General features: G+C 35.9%; 1 protein-coding gene across 6 annotated transcripts in view; it reads left to right on the forward strand.

Annotated features, from left to right (window-relative positions):
• Nucleotides 1-19,068, forward strand: part of DMXL1 (Dmx like 1) — a 123,927-nt gene that overhangs the window by 48,670 nt on the left and 56,189 nt on the right. For all 6 annotated transcript variants that reach the window (XM_032845597.1, XM_032845598.1, XM_032845599.1 and 3 more), the window contains exons 16-26: nt 5-124; nt 645-866; nt 2,993-4,675; nt 5,552-5,659; nt 7,149-7,318; nt 8,110-8,207; nt 9,206-9,371; nt 10,671-10,932; nt 12,784-13,874; nt 14,348-14,539; nt 17,509-17,585. In XM_032845597.1, coding sequence (XP_032701488.1) covers nt 5-124; nt 645-866; nt 2,993-4,675; nt 5,552-5,659; nt 7,149-7,318; nt 8,110-8,207; nt 9,206-9,371; nt 10,671-10,932; nt 12,784-13,874; nt 14,348-14,539; nt 17,509-17,585 — 4,189 coding nt within the window. The remainder of the gene's footprint in view (nt 1-4; nt 125-644; nt 867-2,992; nt 4,676-5,551; nt 5,660-7,148; nt 7,319-8,109; nt 8,208-9,205; nt 9,372-10,670; nt 10,933-12,783; nt 13,875-14,347; nt 14,540-17,508; nt 17,586-19,068) is intronic.

Consider the following 19,068-nt stretch of genomic DNA (forward strand, 5'->3'; position numbering starts at 1 on the left):
ACAGGCAGCTCACCTAATGGATTTTCTGAGAAATTCTACCTAATTGTGATAGAGTGTACCCAAGACAACCGTTCATTGCTACACATGTGGAATTTACATTTACAGTCCATTCCTGTCTCATTGGGTGAGTCCTTTTTTTTTTTTTTTTTTTTTAATATCTGGAGCTTTACGTAGGCTTAAGTGAATAAATTATGTATGAGTAGATAGTTCAGTACATTTTTTTAATACATATTCTTTTCTTTCTTTCTTTTTTTTTTTTTTAAAGATTCTATTTATTTATTTGAGAGGGAGAAAGTACAAGTAGGCAGACCAGCAGGCAGAGGGAGAGTGAGAAGCAGACTCCCTCTGAGCAGGGAGCCCCAAGCAGGGCTCAATCCCAGGACCCCAGGATCACGACCTGAGCTGAAGGCAGCTGCTTAATGAACTGAGCCACACAGGCCCCCTAAACCTATTCTTATTGAGTGAAACTAATTGTAGTTTTATTCAGTTAATGAAAAAAGCAAATGGATTCTCTGATTTTTCTTTCCATAAAGAATCCTATGAATATTTTTTTATAAGACTTTGGGATTATAAAATATAGCTGTTTTAATATTTACAGGGTTCCCCCCACCCCCGGTTTTTGGTTCTTTTCTTATGTTTTATAGATGAAAAAGTAGATACAAAAATATCTGAAGCAGTTTGGCAGCCAGAAGAACATTATTCTTCTTCTCCAGAGAAGATCGTATCTCCTTTTTCACAGAAGTATCAGGCTTGCAGAGCAAATCTCCAGAGTACTAGCAAGTTGACTCTGACTTCAGAAATGGTTTATAGCCAAGAGATGAATTTGCCAGAAGGAGTTGAAATAATAAGTGTTAAGCCATCAGCAGGTTAGTAAAGTTTGTGAAAAGAGATTAATCAAACTTGATAATCCATGAATATTTAAAGGTATTTAAAAAGGGCCACAACTTCTGTTTGTAAATCTACATGGAAGCAGAAATGGAAACACTATTTTAAGTATCCTACATTGAAAACTTAAATCTCATTATGTTTTCAGATTATTCTGACATTTGTCAGCCAGTTGTAATCTTAAGTATTGATTTCCAAGACAAATTTTCATGATGCCTTTATGAAGAAAAACCCAGAGTTTCCTGGGCAGAGATAGTAACGAGGTTGTGCCTTATTTGGCAACTTTGATAATATTGGTAGTAACTGCCTGGAACTGTGTCTTTAAAGGATTTGAAGTGCGTGGGTCCTGGTATATATTTATCATCTTTATCCTAGGGCAGTAGTTCTCAAAATATGATCCCCAGACTGGCAGCATCAGCATCAGATCCCCATGTGGCACCTTCTTAGAAATAAAAATTCTTGGGCTTACCCCTAGGATTTACTGAATCACAGACTCTGGGGTATACCTACCAGGCTGTTTTAACAAGGGTCCCACATGACTCTGATTGCACAGAGTAGATCACAAACCACAGTTTTAGGGTATCAAGAAAACCAACACAAAATCCATCTTTTTATCACTCAATTCTTTGTTTTTTTCTAGTCAGAGTGTGCATTTTTGTTTTTTTCTACTTCTCTGTCATTTTTTGGACTGATGACTTTGAGTGCTTTTCAGTGCCATGTTATCAGGTACTTAATCTTTTTTAATTAGTGAAGTTGGCAGGACTTGGGGTATTAACAGTGTTCTGGTAACTTTTAATTCTTCATCCCTGTACATTTTACTAAAAGGGGCACCAGTGCAAGGAAAGTTAAAGTTTGAAAAAGAATGATGTTTTTGCATTGACACAATTTTAAGAGCTGTTCCTTAGCCAAACAGTATGATCTTCACTGCTGAACTCCAGTTAAAACATACGGCAAATGTAAGAAAAATATTTCTAGAAACAGTCCTCTTATTTAACTTTGGCCCAAGTTGAGTTTGGCAGAAGAAGAGGATTTCTAGGGAAAGATAAGAAATTCGTTTTGTTTGGCAAAAACAGCATACAGTAAATGCTAGTCTTAAGATTGTTTTTTATTTTTTTTTAATCAGGACTCTTTGCAAGGTAAGCTAGTCTCTTCAGCTCAGAGATCGCAATGAACAATGCTAATTGTGTCCTTCTGCAACACTGCTACACTCCTTGAGGAGTTAAAAAAAAAATTGTTGAAATGCTTTCAAAGTACAATAAATGTCCTACATAACATATCTTATAATTAGTAGTTTATATTTTATTATTTTAGAACAGGGGTTGGCAGGCTATGGGCCATGTACCTGTTTTGTAAATATATTTGCTTGAACCTTGCCATACCTATGGTTGACTTTTGGGTATACCTATTTTTCCTCTAGACTGGCAGGGTGAGTAGTTGCAGCAGAAACTCTATAGCTAGCAAAGCCTAAAATAGTCACTACTATCTTAAAGAAAAAGCTTGCCAATGGTTTGGGAAATTAAGAGTATGTAATTATATTAAGGACCCAAATGTTTTGTCCCCCTTAGGAATCTTGTCAGCATCAGTAGTATCAAATACCCCTCAGTTATGGAGGGCCCATTTAGTACATAGGTAAGCATGGGCTATGCACAAAATGGTAAAAATATTGAAGAGGAGCCAATAAATGTTGACACAGTTTTAAAATGTATTGATATCTTTAAAATGCAATTTATAAGAATTGGATGATTAAAAGTTGGGAGAAAATAGTACTTCTGAGAATCAGGACTAGAATTCCGGTTTTCTGATTCTGTTGTATTCTAGCTGTTTGGCATAAGATACTACACACATTTGGTTAAGGGTCCTTTCCTATAAAATGTAGAAATTGAATTTACCTCAGAATTCTCTTTCAGCTCTAGGTTTTGATAATATTTCCCTTTTTGTATACCTTTTTGATGTCATTAAAAGCTTTTTACTGATCTTATTGACTCTTACACTAAATGTTTACTGTCTTGTTAACAGTAGTTTATACAAAGACTAAAATCTTTGGTGCATGAAAAGAGAAATATTTAACCAAATTTGACATTTTGTTAATTGATTATTTTTATTTTAGGACATCTGAGTTCTTCTTCCATATATCCTATGTGCAGTGCTCCTTATTTATTGGCAACTTCATGTTCAGATGAGAAAGTAAGATTCTGGAGATGCAGAGTAACAGATGGAGAATCTGACACATCAAAGAATGGAAAAGTGGATCTGGTATACATTTGGGAAGAATGGCCATTACTTATCGAAGATGGACTTCATAGCAATAGTAGTATAACCGTCCCTGGTAGGCCTGTAGAAGTTAGCTGTGCACATACAAATCGGTTAGCAGTAGCGTATAAGCAGCTTGCGTCTAATAGTAGGTCTCAGGACTTCCTGATGCATGTCAGTATTTTTGAATGTGAGTCTACAGGAGGTTCATGTTGGGTCCTCGAACAGACGATTCATTTAGATGAATTGAATACAGTGTTAGATTCTGGTATTAGTATCGATAGCAATTTAGTGGCTTATAATAAACAAGAGGTATATTTATCCAGTAAAGAGAGTATCACATCAAACACAAAGCATTTAGTTCACTTAGATTGGATGTCTAGAGAAGATGGTTCTCATATCCTCACTGTAGGAATTGGATCAAAACTTTTTATGTATGGACCCCTGGCTGGCAAGGTACAAGAGCAGGCGGGTAAGGAAAGCCTAGCCTTTCCTCTCTGGGAAAGCACTAAAGCTGTGCCTCTTTCTAAATTTGTCCTCTTAAGAAGTATGGACTTGGTTTCTTCTGTGGAAGGCTCTCCACCTTTTCCTGTTTCTTTATCATGGGTCCGGGATGGCATCCTTGTGGTAGGAATGGATTGTGAAATGCATGTATATTCCCAGTGGCAGCCGTCTTCTAAACAGGAACCTGTTACAGCAGATTCATACAATGGGAGCACTCCATCTCTAATAAGTTTAATAAAACAGAGCAACTCATCGAGTTCTGGATTACATCCTCCAAAGAAAACCCTGACTCGATCCATGACCAGTCTTGCACAGAAAATCTGTGGAAAGAAAACTGCCTTTGATCCATCTGTGGATACGGAAGATTCAGGTCTTTTCGAAGCAGCTCATGTTCTTTCCCCAACTTTACCTCAGTACCATCCCTTGCAGCTTTTGGAACTCATGGACCTTGGCAAAGTTCGGAGAGCAAAAGCCATCTTGTCGCACCTTGTCAAGTGCATTGCTGGGGAGGTTGTGGCACTGAATGAAGCTGAATCCAATCACGAGCGCCGCCTTAGGTCTCTCACTATCAGTGCTAGTGGGAGCACAACCAGAGACCCCCAGGCTTTCAACAAAAGTGAAAATACGGATTATACAGAAATAGATTCTGTCCCTCCCCTTCCCTTATATGCCTTACTTGCGGCAGATGATGATAGCTGCTACTCATCTTTAGAGAAGTCTAATAAGCAGAGTACCTTAAATAACTCAAACCAGTTGTCAAAAGAAAGTTATGATGAGCTTTTTCAGATCCCAACTTTAATGACTGATCATCAGGTGTTAGAGACAGATGAGGAAAATGCCAAGCCCAGGGTCATTGACCTTTCACAGTACAGTCCAACTTACTTTGGTCCTGAGCACGCTCAGGTTCTTTCTGGCCACTTACTTCATTCCAGTTTACCAGGACTCAGCCGGATGGAGCAGATGTCTCTAATGGCCTTAGCAGATACAATTGCTACTACCAGCACTGATATCGGGGAGAGCAGAGACAGAAGCCAAGGTAAAACTAAATTGGGCACAGGATTGGAGGTGAAACTGAATATGTTTACTTATTTACACAGAAAATAATCCTAAAGAATGTTTATAAAAATTACGCCCAGGAAGGTTTTTTTTTTTAAATCATTGTTGTTCCCTCCTCGATAGTTTTAACTTTAATATATGCTGTTTATCCCAGAAATCATAGTACTTTGAGAAAGTATGCAAAGATTCATTATGCCAGCCATTTTTACTTAATTGCTCAATAATATTAAAGATCCAACTGAATCCTTTGGAGTTTGGCAAAAGTTAGCATTCTTATTAACTAATCAGTTTAGATACCTGAAAATTAAAGGTGCTTTCTGCTTTACGTTTTCTCATGTTGTAATCACTATTAATTTGGTTTATAAAATATTGAAGGTTTTTTTAAATTATCACTAATGTATACTTCTACCTAGAATAGCAAAAACAGGTATATTAAAATTGGTCTTTTCCTCACCCAGAGAGCATTTTTTTTCTTTTTAATCTCCTGAGTTACATACATATATAAAAAAATTGAATGTAGAATTTCCATCACATCTCAGTACGATCTGAAATTAACAAGTCCAGCCTTGTGCATTGGACAGTAAGATGCATCCCTTAAACTATGCTTGAAAGGAATGTACACAACTCTTCTTTCGCATATTAGCAGCAGATTATTGGGCTGGGTCTAGGACCTGAATCAACATGGAAAATACTTTAACATACTCCATAGTGAAGTTTAAACTTTTTAAAACTTTTGTCATATTTTGATTTAAATAAGATCAGATCTTATTAACATTTACTTGGATTTTGCTAATCAGCTTGTTTTCTTATAAATACAAATAAATAGATACTTTTTGTTTTGTTTTGTTTTTTATAGGTGGAGAAACTCTTGATGAATGTGGTCTAAAATTTCTTTTGGCTGTTCGACTTCATACTTTCCTTACAACTTCCCTTCCAGCTTACCGAGCTCAGCTTCTTCACCAAGGTGATTTTAGTAGTAATCTACTAAAAGAAATGGGAGTAAAAGTAGAGAGACCGGAGCACATTTGTTTCTTTTTGCCCAGATGTGATAACAATGACAAATTTGACACATTCTCAGTTTCCTTAACTTACTTGTAAAAGCATTTATTTCCGCATTATTTTCTTTGCTTTAAATACTGGAATTTTTTTGGTAGCTAGAAAGAGCTAATAAAGAAGTAGATATTGGGCAATTGGATATTCTGAGTTGCATATTCAAATGCATCATACTTTAATTAAAGGCCAATTAATACTGTTTTATTCTCTTTAACTTCTTTAGGTTATCTTCTTTCTCCTCTTTGATATTTATTGAAGTTCAGTTTTTTATCCAAAATTGGGTAACATTTTTGTTACAGAAATACTATATATTCAGTATCTAATTGTCTTACATACAGAATACAGAACACTGAAAGTAAAAATTCACTTACCCCCAAAACTACTGTTAACATTAGTATGTATTTCAGATATAGTCTAGTAACCTTTCAGATAGTCTTATGTAGTTAGTCAAGACTCAAAGTAACAAATACTACTGAAATTTAAGGTAACTTAAAACAGGGTATTTCTTGGTTTAAATGTTGAGTCCATATATGTCAAAGCCATATCTTTTAATTAAGCATGTACCTCACCTAGAAATACTAAACAGAACATACTCTGAAAAGACAAATTAGAAGTTCAACAAGAAATACGCATGTACCGATCAGTAGGTCGAGAGAATTGCTGGTGTTAATGATGCTATTTAAATAGAAAAGTATCTGACATACTAGTTATTATGTGCCAGGTACAGTACTGTTCTAAAGTCTTTAACTATAATATTTTAATCCTCACAACGATGTAATAGGTAGTACCATGATTACTCACACTTTATAAATGAGGCAATTGAAGAATCAAGAGACTGAGTAACTTGCCCACAGTCCTATAGTTAGGGTTGGAGCTGGGCTTATTTTATACATTCTGATTCCAGAGTCTATAGTCTTAAGTTCTGTTCAGTGCGCTGTCCCATCTGCCTGATGCTCTTTTAATTCTGTGGAGTTAAATCCACAAAAAAAACATTGACCAAAGGACAGTAAGAGTCAGCAACGAAGAACAATTATTTAAGCATAGACTAAAGCTTTACATGTTTCTCATTTTCTAAGGAAAGGTCGTGGGTAATAGCTAGAGAACAAAAATAATCAGCACAGTGGCATTTGCCATACAGCATTTTTTATCTTTTAAGAAATATGTTTTAATTATAGAAAATATGTGCTTATTGTAGAAAACCATGAAGCGATAAGAGTTGTTAGGAGAAGCCAGAAAAAAAAAACGCCCGTATTCCCTCCAACCTTAATTACCTAATTGTGACTCTGTGAATCTCATAAAAAGTTTAGACATTTTTATGGCAGATATGAAACATACATTTCTGATAATCGTTATAAAAACACTTATGTTTCTTATAAACACTATTGGTGACATTTCCTCAGGTCTGTCTACCAGTCACTTTGCATGGGCATTTCACTCAGTAGCAGAAGAAGAGCTGCTGAACATGTTGCCAGCCATGCAGAGAGATGATCCCACTTGGTCTGAACTGAGAGCCATGGGCGTGGGCTGGTGGGTCCGGAATAGCCGCACGTTACGCAAGTGTATAGAGAAGGTAAGTTGTGTTTTATTTTGGTATAAAAAGGAATTAGGGGGCACCTGGGTGGCTCAGGTGGTTAAGCGTCTGCCTCCGGCTCAGGTCATGATCCCAGGGTCCTGGGATCAAGCTCTGCATCGGGCTCCCTGCTCAGTAGGAATCCTGCTCCTCCCTCTCCTTCTGCCTCTGCTGCTTCCCCTGCTTGTGCTCTCTCTCTCCACCCCTTAATTAAATAAATAAAATCTTTAAAACATCTTTAAAAAGTATATTCTGAGTGTTTCTTTAAAGGACATTCCATATTTCCTTCTTGTTTCTCCCATTTTTTTTAACTGAAGCAGTAAAATGCTTTTAAATAGCTGTTACATTTCAAAATATCACATTAATAAAGGTTTTTAATGTTTATATTCTAATTCTTAAATTGCTAGGTGACACACTTATGTAGTAGCGTATGTCTGGTTTTTACGAAATAGTGCATACACATCTTTGAAAAAATAAAATAGTACTGAAGAGCATGTAATGAAAAGTGTAGTCCTGTGTTCCCATCTGTCTGTGTCTTTGGAGGCCACCATGAATTACTTTGGAAATTACAGAAAAAAAAAAAAATTACAGAAAATATATGTATGTCTGTGTATGCATATAATATGTGTTTGTGTGTGTATATACATCCATGCATATATATTTATAGTGTATATATTTTCTAAATGTATTGAACATTAAGTAATGTGTGCCAGTCTTAAATGTGAGAGAAATTACTTTGTTTATTTAAAAATTGTTTCTGTGAAATTCTGACCAATATTTTCTAACTGTAGGTAGCCAAAGCAGCCTTTTATAGAAAGAATGATCCTTTAGATGCTGCCATTTTTTACCTTGCAATGAGAAAGAAAGCTGTGATTTGGGGATTATACAGGTAGGTGAGAAAACTGTGCTTCAAAATGGAGAAATCTTCATGAGAAGTAAATGTATGAAGGAAAAGTAAAGATTTGTTGTTCTTGTCAAGTGTGATTCTTTGTAGATTCTTAGTTATTTTTGTATTTAAGGAGAGATTCATAGGAAAGAAGCCCAGGTGTTTTTCATAGCAAAAGAATCTTATGAGATCACTTTAGTTTGTTTTCAGGTTTATCAGTCCAGAAGAACATTTTTTTGTTTACTTTGAGGATGTCCCATGATGCTTCTGTAAAACAAAGAACTAAACCAAAAACTTGGATCTGGAGTCGGGATGATGAATTGGTGGAGTCTTGAACAGGCATCCTCCTTCTGCCTTATTATAAGCTTATGGGCCGGGCCATCCCTCCAAACTACCTTCCTATAGTGGTCCCTGACATGACCCCATTCTTGAGCTAGGATCACTTGGAATTTTTCTTTTACTAGTTCTCAGCAACACTTGATAAACATGATCACCAAAAATAGTTCACCATGTATATTGCATTCAGCTCTAGGTGATTCCATATGAACATTAACCTTTGGGGGAAAATCATGGGCACCAGTCAGTTTTCTAAGAGGCTTGAACTTTTAGGATTGTTTTGAGAGGACACATTCCTTAGGTTTTGATTACCAGTCATCATCAGGTGGGCAGTGAGGGTGAAGGTGATTGAGGAAGTTTAAATGGTGAAGTAATACAAGTTAATACAAGTTATGTATTTTGCATGAATTTAGACATAATTTCTTAAAGTCCTGCTAAAGCAGTTTTTTTTTATAGTTTGAAAATTTTCAGTAATGTCTGAGATTTACATGAAGAAGTAGATGTTTACTGTAAGTGCTCTTTTGCTCAAAAAAGAAGCAGATGTATAGTACGTGATACACTGGCAAGTGTTTCTTTGGAGTCCTAGCATTTAAATGGGTAACTTTGGTGAAAATTGTGGGAACATTGTGTTTCAAAATTTTCTTACATTTTCTTTTTCCTTATAGATCTCAAAAAGACCCCAAGATGACACAGTTTTTTGGACACAATTTTGAGGATGAGAGATGGCGTAGAGCAGCTCTAAAGAATGCTTTTTCTTTGTTAGGCAAACAAAGATTTGAACATTCTGCAGCATTTTTTCTTTTAGCTGGTTGCCTCAGAGATGCAGTTGAGGTAATGATGAAACTTTTTAAAAAAAAGTATTATCCTTTCAAGCTCTTTCTGTAGGCTCAAATTTTTATTTTTTAATTTCAATTTAAGTATATTGAAATTACATAAGGTTAAGTACTTAGTATATTTAACAGTGACTTCTAAAATTTTGCCATTTAGCTTGAATGATACTTATACAGAATGAAGATTAACCACATTGTATTGGTTGGTAGAGGTAATTGATCTAACTTTTAAGAATATTTATGAACAGGTTGAAAAAAGTTTTTTCTATCAGTTTAAGCATACGTGACTCTATATTTGGCTCTGTCTTAGTTGATTGAACCTTAGCATATTTTTAACTGATTATTTTCAGTAAGCCTTAAAAAAAATTAAACATTTAAGGTATAACCTATCTCACATTGCTCTTTTTGAAATATATAAATATATTTATTTGAGAGAGACTGAGTGCACGCATGAGAGGAGTGGAGGGGAGGAGCAGAGGGAGAAGGAGAAGAATCAGACTCCCTGCTGAGCAGGAGCCCAACATAGGGCTCAGTCCCAGGACCCCAGTATCATGACCTGAGCTGAAGGCAGCCATTTGATTGAGCCACCCGGTCACCCCTCAAATTGCCCTTTTGCTCGGAGTTTCATACAAGTGATTTGAAACAGCTTTTTAATTAGAAAACCCTATAGTCTGCTGAGAGAGATGGGAAGGAGTAAAAGTTCAAGAAACAGAATGTCAGGACTGACATTGAGCTTGGGTGGCTCAGTTGGTTAAGCATCTGCCTTCAGCTCAAGTCATAATCCCAGGGTCCTAGGTTTGAGTCCCACCTCATGTCAAGCTCCCTGCTCAGCAGGAAGTCTGCTTCTCCCTCTCCCTCTGCCCCTCCTCCCTGCTCGTACTCTGTTGCTCTCTCCCTCTCTCTCAAAAAAAGCACGTACCACTCTTGATTTCGGCTCAGATCATGATCTCAGGGTCATGAGATTGAAGGCCAAGTGGGGTTCCAAGCTGTGAAGCCTGCTTAGGATTTTCTCTTCTTCTTCCTTCGCTTCTCTCCCCTTGGCGGGGGGATGAAATAAAATGTCATTTGAGTTGAATCTCTTGAGGGTTATTTAATTTTATAGGCTAATTCTTTTTGCAAGTAGGTATTTAGTACTAGTAGGTAGATTTGCTAAAGCAAGCAGTATATGTTTTATTTGTTACTATCTTTGTTCATTTAGTTCAGATAATAACAGTGCCTTTTATTCATTCTACTTAATTGAGTTTATCTTAAAATGAAAGATGTCCCTGCTTATTTATGACCATGAGTTCTTTTTTTGAAGGTATGTCTTGAGAAACTGAATGACATTCAGTTGGCTCTTGTAATAGCTAGACTCTATGAGTCTGAATTTGATACCTCTGCAACATACAAATCTATTTTACGTAAAAAAGTTTTGGGGATTGATTCTCCTGTCAGTGAACTCAATTCACTGAACATAAATATGCATTATGATCCTTTTCTTCGGAGTATGGCATATTGGATTTTGGAAGATTATAGTGGTGCTCTGGAAACATTAATAAAGCAGCCTGTCAGAGAGGATGATGGTAAGCTGCATTTCTAAGATGTTGATAATAAAAAGTTATGTTAGCATTTGCTGGGTACGGAGCACACTGTTGGGTGCTAAAGGTAATACAAAGCAAGTTGAAAACATGGACTAAGACTTTAAGGTTTAGGTGGGAACTTCGAGCTAAGTATGTGTTTCTTGTTTTGTTTTGTTTTGTTTTGTTAGGTGGGAGGATTCCTTTTTTTTTTTTTTTTTTTTTTTTTTTTTTCAGAAAAATCCTTTGAAAACCAAGAACTTAAGATTTTCTGCTTTTATAAAATCAATGTATTGAACATAAATGTTATCAACATTTGAGTCTAATTCTGGAGAAAATAATGATGTAAGGGTGATTTTCTTAGGTGGAAGTTTGTGTATTTGCTAATCAGTTTTATAATTTTTATAATAAAAACATTTAGTGTAAAAGCTGACTTAAGTGATATGGTTAATTTTTTATGAGAGTGTAGTAGAGAATTTTTTAGAATTAATATTTTGAGATCTATTTCTGCCTTTTGTTTTGGAAATCCCATTTGATGAAGCTTTTTTGGAGGTTAGTATAAAATAGAAATCTTTGTATAAATTATATAAAAATGATGATATGCGTTTTTCAAATATTTTGCCATAGGTGGAATTGAATTGGTTCTGATAGCTGGTATCACAGGTGTCATATCATTTGGAGTACTAACTGGTGAAGATTTTAATTCATGGCTATTTACATGGCATCATTTAATCGGGAAGTGTATCATGAGTCTTACTGTGAAAGACTTGTGAGAAAGCCATGTTCAGTTAACTGTTCAAGTGTCCTGGCCATCTGAGCTGAAGATTTCCAAACTGGCTTCTGTGTGATGAAGGAAGGAAAGAAAACGCATTTTCTTTTCACATTTTTATGCCTACACATATTCATGTCAAAAATGTATTTTGATTTGGAATTAATACACAGTCACATACTTTCAGGGCCAATTAAATCTGTATTCTAGAAGAAAATTTTTAAAGGTAACTGGGACTTGGACCAGGATGATAGGTGTAGAGGCAATGAAAAATGGTTGGATTTGGAATATAATTCTCAGGTAGACTAGGTAGGATTAGATATGGAATGTGAAGGATATAAGAGTCAATTTTAATAACTCCTCTAGGTTTTTAACTTGAGATAAACGATATGGGCAAGACCAGGAGCTGGTGTGGGGGAGTGTTGTTTTAGGTAGAGAAGACTTCTCTGGTAAGGTTACCTCTGAGCAGAGACCTGAGTGTTATAAGGTCAGTGTAGCTAACTGGGTCAAGAGTTGTTTATGCTAAAGGCTCACTAAATAAAATGGCTTTGAGGCAAGAGTGTGTGCATGGAAATAGAATGTAAATTGGGAATGTGAATAAAGCAGTATGGATTCATAGGGTAAAGTTGGGCCTGAAATAGTTAAGGCAGGTTATCCATGTCTCAATGATACTAGAAGCCATGGGACTGTTAGAGTTCTCTCATGGAGGGTAGATAGAACAGATGTCAAACCTTGAACTCTAGGACACTTAACATTCTAAAGTAGAGGATGAGGAAGATTTAGCAGAGCAGACTGGGAAGGAATGTTGAGGGAAGTATAATAAGAACGATGAATGTGAAAGTGGGTATTTTAAATAATCTTATATTGTTGATTGAAGAGGTGTGAAATCAGTATAACCTTTGTTTTTCCTTCGTGTGAAAACACTTTCTTTACAAATGTGTTCTTGTCTATTCATTGCTGTATATTAGTTTGTTGTCTTAGTAAAATGTGATCGAAAGACCAGGTAGATAAAAGTGCCATGGTACAGAAAAAGGACTGAGGTACAAGTCTTGAACTTTTCTTAGCTGATAGAATGAATTTTCTTTCAGATCAAGTCATGATGTCACCCTGTAATCCTGCAGTTTTTAATTTTTACAATTATCTAAGAACACATCCTCTTTTGCTAAGACGTCATTTTGGATCATCTGATGTATTGTCCACACACATGAGTTTAACAGGAAAAAGTGGGCTGGCAGGAACAATTAATTTAAGTGAAAGAAGATTATTTTTTACCACAGCCAGTGCTCATTTGAAAGCTGGCTGCCCTATGTTAGCTTTGGAAGTATTATCGAAGATGCCAAAAGTCATCAAGAAAACAAAACCTTTTTGCAGAACATCTAGTTTCCTGGATACTAGTAAAGACTGTTCCCCTTCTTCTCCATTAAAGTTGGATGCCAGGGAAGATAAGTCTTCTGCTATTGACTGGTCACAGTCACTAATGAATGGTTTTGGATCTTCTTCAGAAGGTTCCTCAGAGAAGCAGTCAAACTCCACTCTTTCTTTTGACTGGAGCCAACCGAGTGTTGTATTTCAGGATGACTCTTTAGAATTAAAATGGGACAGTGATAACGATGAAGATGAGGATCTCCCTATTTCAATGAAAGAACTAAAACCTTTACAGAGAAAAATGGGGAAAATAATAGATGAAACAAGTTCTAATTACATAGAATCTCTCAGCACACTAGATGAAAACGACATTTTAAGTCCATCAGAAGATATCATTGCAGTTCAATTAAAATTTAGAGCATGTTTAAAGATTCTCACAGTGGAACTTCGTACATTATCTACTGGGTATGAAATAGATGGTGGAAAATTGCGTTACCAGCTCTACCACTGGCTTGAAAAAGAGGTGATAGCTCTTCAGAGGACTTGTGACTACTGTTCAGATGGTGAAGACTTAGAGGCTTCATTTGGTGAAAATGGAGATGAATTTGGATTAAATGGAGATGCTGAAGATGTGCTTCAGCAAACGAAAGTGAAACAACTAAGAGAAAATTTTCAGGAAAAAAGACAGTGGCTTTTGAAATATCAGTCCCTCTTGCGGATGTTTCTGAGTTACTGCATACTTCATGGGTCCCATGGTGGCGGTCTTGCCTCTGTGAGAATGGAATTGATTTTGCTTTTACAAGAATCTCAGCAGGTATGTAACTTAGACAATGGCCAGTTAAAGTAGTACACATAGGAGAAACAGTTTTTGGTATTGCTCTGTTTGTTTTTAAATATTAAAATTTTTGGTTTTCTTCACTATGGCTGTTTAGGGATGCTCTTTTTTGTACGGTGCATTGTATTATGAATTTGTAGAGTTGTGTGTGTAATAGTTTCAGGATCATTCAGCATCAGGCCCTTTGATCAGGTGAAATCATACTCTGAATTCTTATGAGTGCTGTGTGAGCTGATGGGCTTCTCATTAGAATAAGAGGGTATTTTCCTCTCATTTTTTTCATTATATTTGGTGGAATGTTGACCTCCTCAGGTCCCGTAACTCTATGAAAGTTTCTGTCATGCTTTTAGTTTTTAATTGTTTTAAAATTTTTCCAAGAGGCCCCTGAATTAGTTAAGTAATGTATTAAAACTGTAAACAGTGATTAACCTTTTTTTCGCTTTGTTTTTAAGGAAACCTTAGAACCAGTATTTCCCAGTCCTCTGTCAGAGCAGACCTCAGTACCCCTCCTCTTTGCCTGTACAGCCAGTGCCAAGACAGTTGTTGCCAACCCGTTACTGCACCTCAGTAACCTCACACATGATATTCTGCATGCCATCATAAACTTCGATTCACCACCCCATCCCGACATCCAGAACAGCAAAGTAAGTATGCTTGATTCATTCTTTAAAACTTAGCTACTTATTATGAGAAAACCAAAGGAAAAATGTAAAGCAGCACTTTTTGGAGACAGTTTTAAACATCAGACTACACATAGGAATTGTTACATTACCACTTACATATTTTTTGATCAAAGAAAACAGAGTTTGTATACGGATACATGTATCTATACGGTATGTATATGGTATGTATACAGATACATGAGTAATTCTTCTAGTATTACACTTAGGCAAAAGGCTGATTGCCTTTTAGAAGTAGAAACTTTTAGAAATGATTTAGAAATTGCCTTTTAGAAATAATTTTGGTGTAAAATTATTAATATACAAGTAAACTTTTCCTTGTTAATATTAAAACACTATATATTTTAAGATTAATGTGAAGTATTTTGCCTCTCTTGTTTCTCTAGGTCAGGCAGTGTTTTATTAATGAGCTACAGCAGAATCACCTGACATGCTTGTTAAAAAGTTTACATTCTTAAGTTGACTCCAAACTTTTGAATCAGTGTGTGAGAATGAGTCCCAAGAATATGTATTTTTTGGAAGTTTCTTAGGTGATTCTGATGCATAACTCATCATATAGTTATCTAATCATCCATATCATGTTGCCACCCATCACCACTGTACTTTATATACCATTGATATCACATTTCATGTTTCATCTTTACTCTAAAACATACTGAAATCCTTTCAGGTATGACCAGGTTTGTCTATTTTTTTCTCTTTTTTCTTGAATAGTCTGTCATTTGGTTCTCGTCTACCTCACAGGCTGTGATATCACACCTGTTTCATATTCTGCTTGCCTAACGGTGGCCTCTCCTACAGTTTTACCTTCTTGAATACCCTTAACCCTTGTCATTTAATTTTGTCACTTTTCCTGTACTCTTCTGTAGAATAAGTGTCCACATGGTATGTTATTCAGTAAGGAATTAAATTTCCTTCAGATTGTGCACAATTTTAAAGCTGTTTAAGAACCATTCTGAAACATTAGTATCTTCAAATGACCATCATTTGTTTTGCTTATGATTCAGTGGGTTGGCGTCTCAGTTCTTCTAATTTCGTTCACCTGGACTGACTTCTGGATATTCTCATTTGTCTTTGGTCAGCTGGTAGGCTGGCTGGATTCTGGATTAGGATGGCCATGTTTATATTTTTGGTGGTTGGCAGACTATTTCCAGGACTGATAGTCGGCAAGCAAGCAGCCTAGGTTCTCTAGAAAAACAGAACCAATATGATGTGTTTATGTGTGTGTATAGAACTGTGTTTTATAAGCAGTTGGCTCACATAATTATGGAGGCTGACAAGTCCCAAGATTGGCAGTCGTCCAGCTGGAGACCCAGGACCTATTGTGTAGTTCCAGTTTGGGTCTAGAGGCCTGAGAACCAGGAGAGCCAGTAGAGTATAAGTTCTAGTCTGAAAGCCAACAGGTTTGAGACCTAAGAAGAGCTAGTGTTTCTGTTCTAACGTAGAGACAGGAAAACACCAATGTTCCAGCTCAGTGCAGCCAGGCAGAAGTTCCCTTTTTACAGCTTTATTGTTCTATTTATGTCTTCGACTGATTGGATGAGGCCTGCCCACATTAGGGAGGGCAGTCTTTCTTACTCAGTCTTCCACTTCTACCAATGTTAATTGCATCCCACATCAGCCTTATAGATACACCCAGAATGTTTGGCCAAATGTCTGGTCACCCCTTGGTCCAGTTAAACTGTTAAGTAAAATTAACTGTCACACCTAGGTTATTTCACATAGTGGTTGCAGGGTGTTTAAAAATCAGCAAGAATAGCATTTGCAAGCCTTTTGGAGGACTAGGTTGATAAGTTACATAGCATTTTGCCATCTTGGTCAAAGCAAGTCCCATGGTCATTCCAGATTCAGTAAGTAGAGAAATAGACTCCACTTTTTGATTAGAGAAGCTGGGAAATATTCTGATCATTTTTGTAATTTTCCATATTTGGACTTGCTGTCTTCATTTTTATGATGATATTCTTGATTTTAATTCATAACCACACATCTTATTGATAATTGAAGGGGAAATAGCAATTCAGTTTTAATCTACGACTCCCATTTTTTTATCTACATATCAGACTGTCATACTTGATGATTAGATCAAGAACCTAGTCTTTTAAATAGTCTAATCTAGTTGCTTTCTGACATGGTTTGTGCTTCTCAGATCTGCCTCTCTCATTGCTTGTCATGCCATGTTTAGAGCCTTCTCTTTCTCAGTACTGACTTCTGGATATTCTCATTTGTCTTTGGTGAGCTGGTAGGCTGGCTGGATTCTGGATTAGGATGGCCATGTTTATATTTTTGGTGGTTGGCAGACTATTTCCAGGACTGATAGTTGGCAAGCAAAGCAGCCTAGGTTCTCTAGAAAAACAGAACCAATATGATGTGTTTATGTGTGTGTATAGAACTGTGTTTTATAAGCAGTTGGCTCACATAATTATGGAGGCTGACAAGTCCCAAGATTCAGTTGCTGTCTTTCAAACCTTCTTCTTTTTCTAAGTAATTGCATTCTCTTTCGATTGTTTGTTTTCTCGTGTAGTTAGAATATATATTAGCATATGCTTCAATGACCTGTCCATCGGTAAACTATCATTTATCAGACTAAGATTTTACATATTTTCATTGAGGAAGAAGGTTGAATCTTGGAGGGGTTTCTTTTAATACATGGCTTATGCACTACTGAATAGCTAACATCTGTTCCCATTTATACTTAAAATAGAAATTAGGTAGCAGGTGTGTGTTTTATGATTTCTGCCAATGGCCTTCATGTTTTTAATTTGTTTGTAGTTTGATCTCTATATGCATACCTGAGTGTTAAGGAAAAAACAGAAATAGTTTTTAAGGACAAAATAGTTTTTCCATCTTTTTTACATCACTAGATTATAGTAGGTCTTGAGACAAGTTTGATTTTTTAAAAGTTATACTTAATTTTGTTTTTTTTTTTTTTTCAGGTATATGTAATGCATACTTTAGCAGCCTCACTTTCTGCTTGTATTTATCAGTGCCTTTGTGGTAGTCATAACTACAGGTAAATATCTTTTTGTGAAATTTAGGAATGTTTGCAATAACTGATGAGGTTTCAGAATTAGTATGCTCTTACTTAGAAAAACTGTTTATGACAGTCTAAATAATACCAAAAGCATTTGAAATGATGAGTACTATTTCTCCATCTTTGAATTTTAGCTTTTCTGCCTTTGTGGCAAGTGAATGTTAAGTAGACCCTTGTCAGTGTAACTAGTTAACTTTTATTGATTACTGCCTAATGCCAGGCCTTGTGATATGCCCGAGATAAGTTCTCCTTTCTTGAGGTCCATCTAGTTAGAAACAAATGTATGAGTTGATAAGTAATATATATAACATGACATTGCACTTAAGTGATAAGTACTATAGTACAGTTATAATTATATACTATAACATTACAATGTACTATATTGTATATTTATAATATAAGGAAGGGTTCAGGGAACACACAGGAAGGAGTAACTGACTTGAAATTGAGAAAAATTTGATCAAAGAGTGATGTTTATGATATTTCCCTTTATAGCCCAAGGTTTCACTATAATTTAGCTAGGCTTTTAAAACACACTGTTTGACACTTTGGTATCTTCCTTTAGTTCTTTGAAATTCTCATTCCTTTTTTAAAAATTTTTACTTAAACTCCAGTTAGTTAACATACAGTGTAATATTAGTTTCAAGTATACAGTGTAGTGATTCAACATTTCCATACATCACCCGGTGCTCATCAAGTGCCGTCCTTAATCCCTGTCGCCTATTTCCTCCCTCCCTCCACCCTCTGGTGACCATCGGTGTGTTCTCTAAAGTTAGGAGTCTGTTTCTTGGTTTGCTTCTCTTATTTTTCCCCTGTGATCCTTTGTTTTTGTTTCTTGACTTTTTTAAAATATTTTGTCTTTTGTCTCCTATTTCTTATTAGGTATTGTAACTCACAGGTTTCTCTTATTTTCCTTTTACCTTTCATCTCATATTTTTTTTCTTTATTTATTTTTGCTTCATTTTAGGAGAAATCCTAATGCCATTTTCCAGACACTCTTTCTTCAGCAATGTCTCATCTTTTATTTAGGCTGAGTTTGTCTTTTATAAATTCTGTTTTTCATTTTTAAGATCTCCTTGTTGATTTTAATGGTCACTTTTATTTTTATAACTTACTGTCTGTATTAATTGTTTTAATGTCTCTGAGTATAAAGCACCTTCTGTCATGTTCTGATAAGTCTGCTTCCTCAGGTACAGGTCATTCACAGAGTTTGTTGTTTTTTACCTGATATTAGCCTTCCTTGGTGTTGATTTTTGCTTGTTTGTGTTTCAGTTCTACCATGGGAGTCTCAATTTACTAATCTGCTCCTGTATTCCCAAAGTAGTTTCAACTTGATTTCTTTGGCTTTCATCCTCCAAGAGTTCACTTTCTTGTTATTGAATGGAGCTTTATTTTCATCATTTCCATAGGTTTATTGTAGCAGGGGGGATTTTTTTTGTTGTTGGCAGTCTGCCATTTCTCA

This window comes from Lontra canadensis, unplaced genomic scaffold (assembly GCF_010015895.1).
Source record: "Lontra canadensis isolate GAN:19392208 unplaced genomic scaffold, GSC_riverotter_1.0 scaffold167, whole genome shotgun sequence".
Classification (NCBI taxonomy): domain Eukaryota; kingdom Metazoa; phylum Chordata; class Mammalia; order Carnivora; family Mustelidae; genus Lontra; species Lontra canadensis.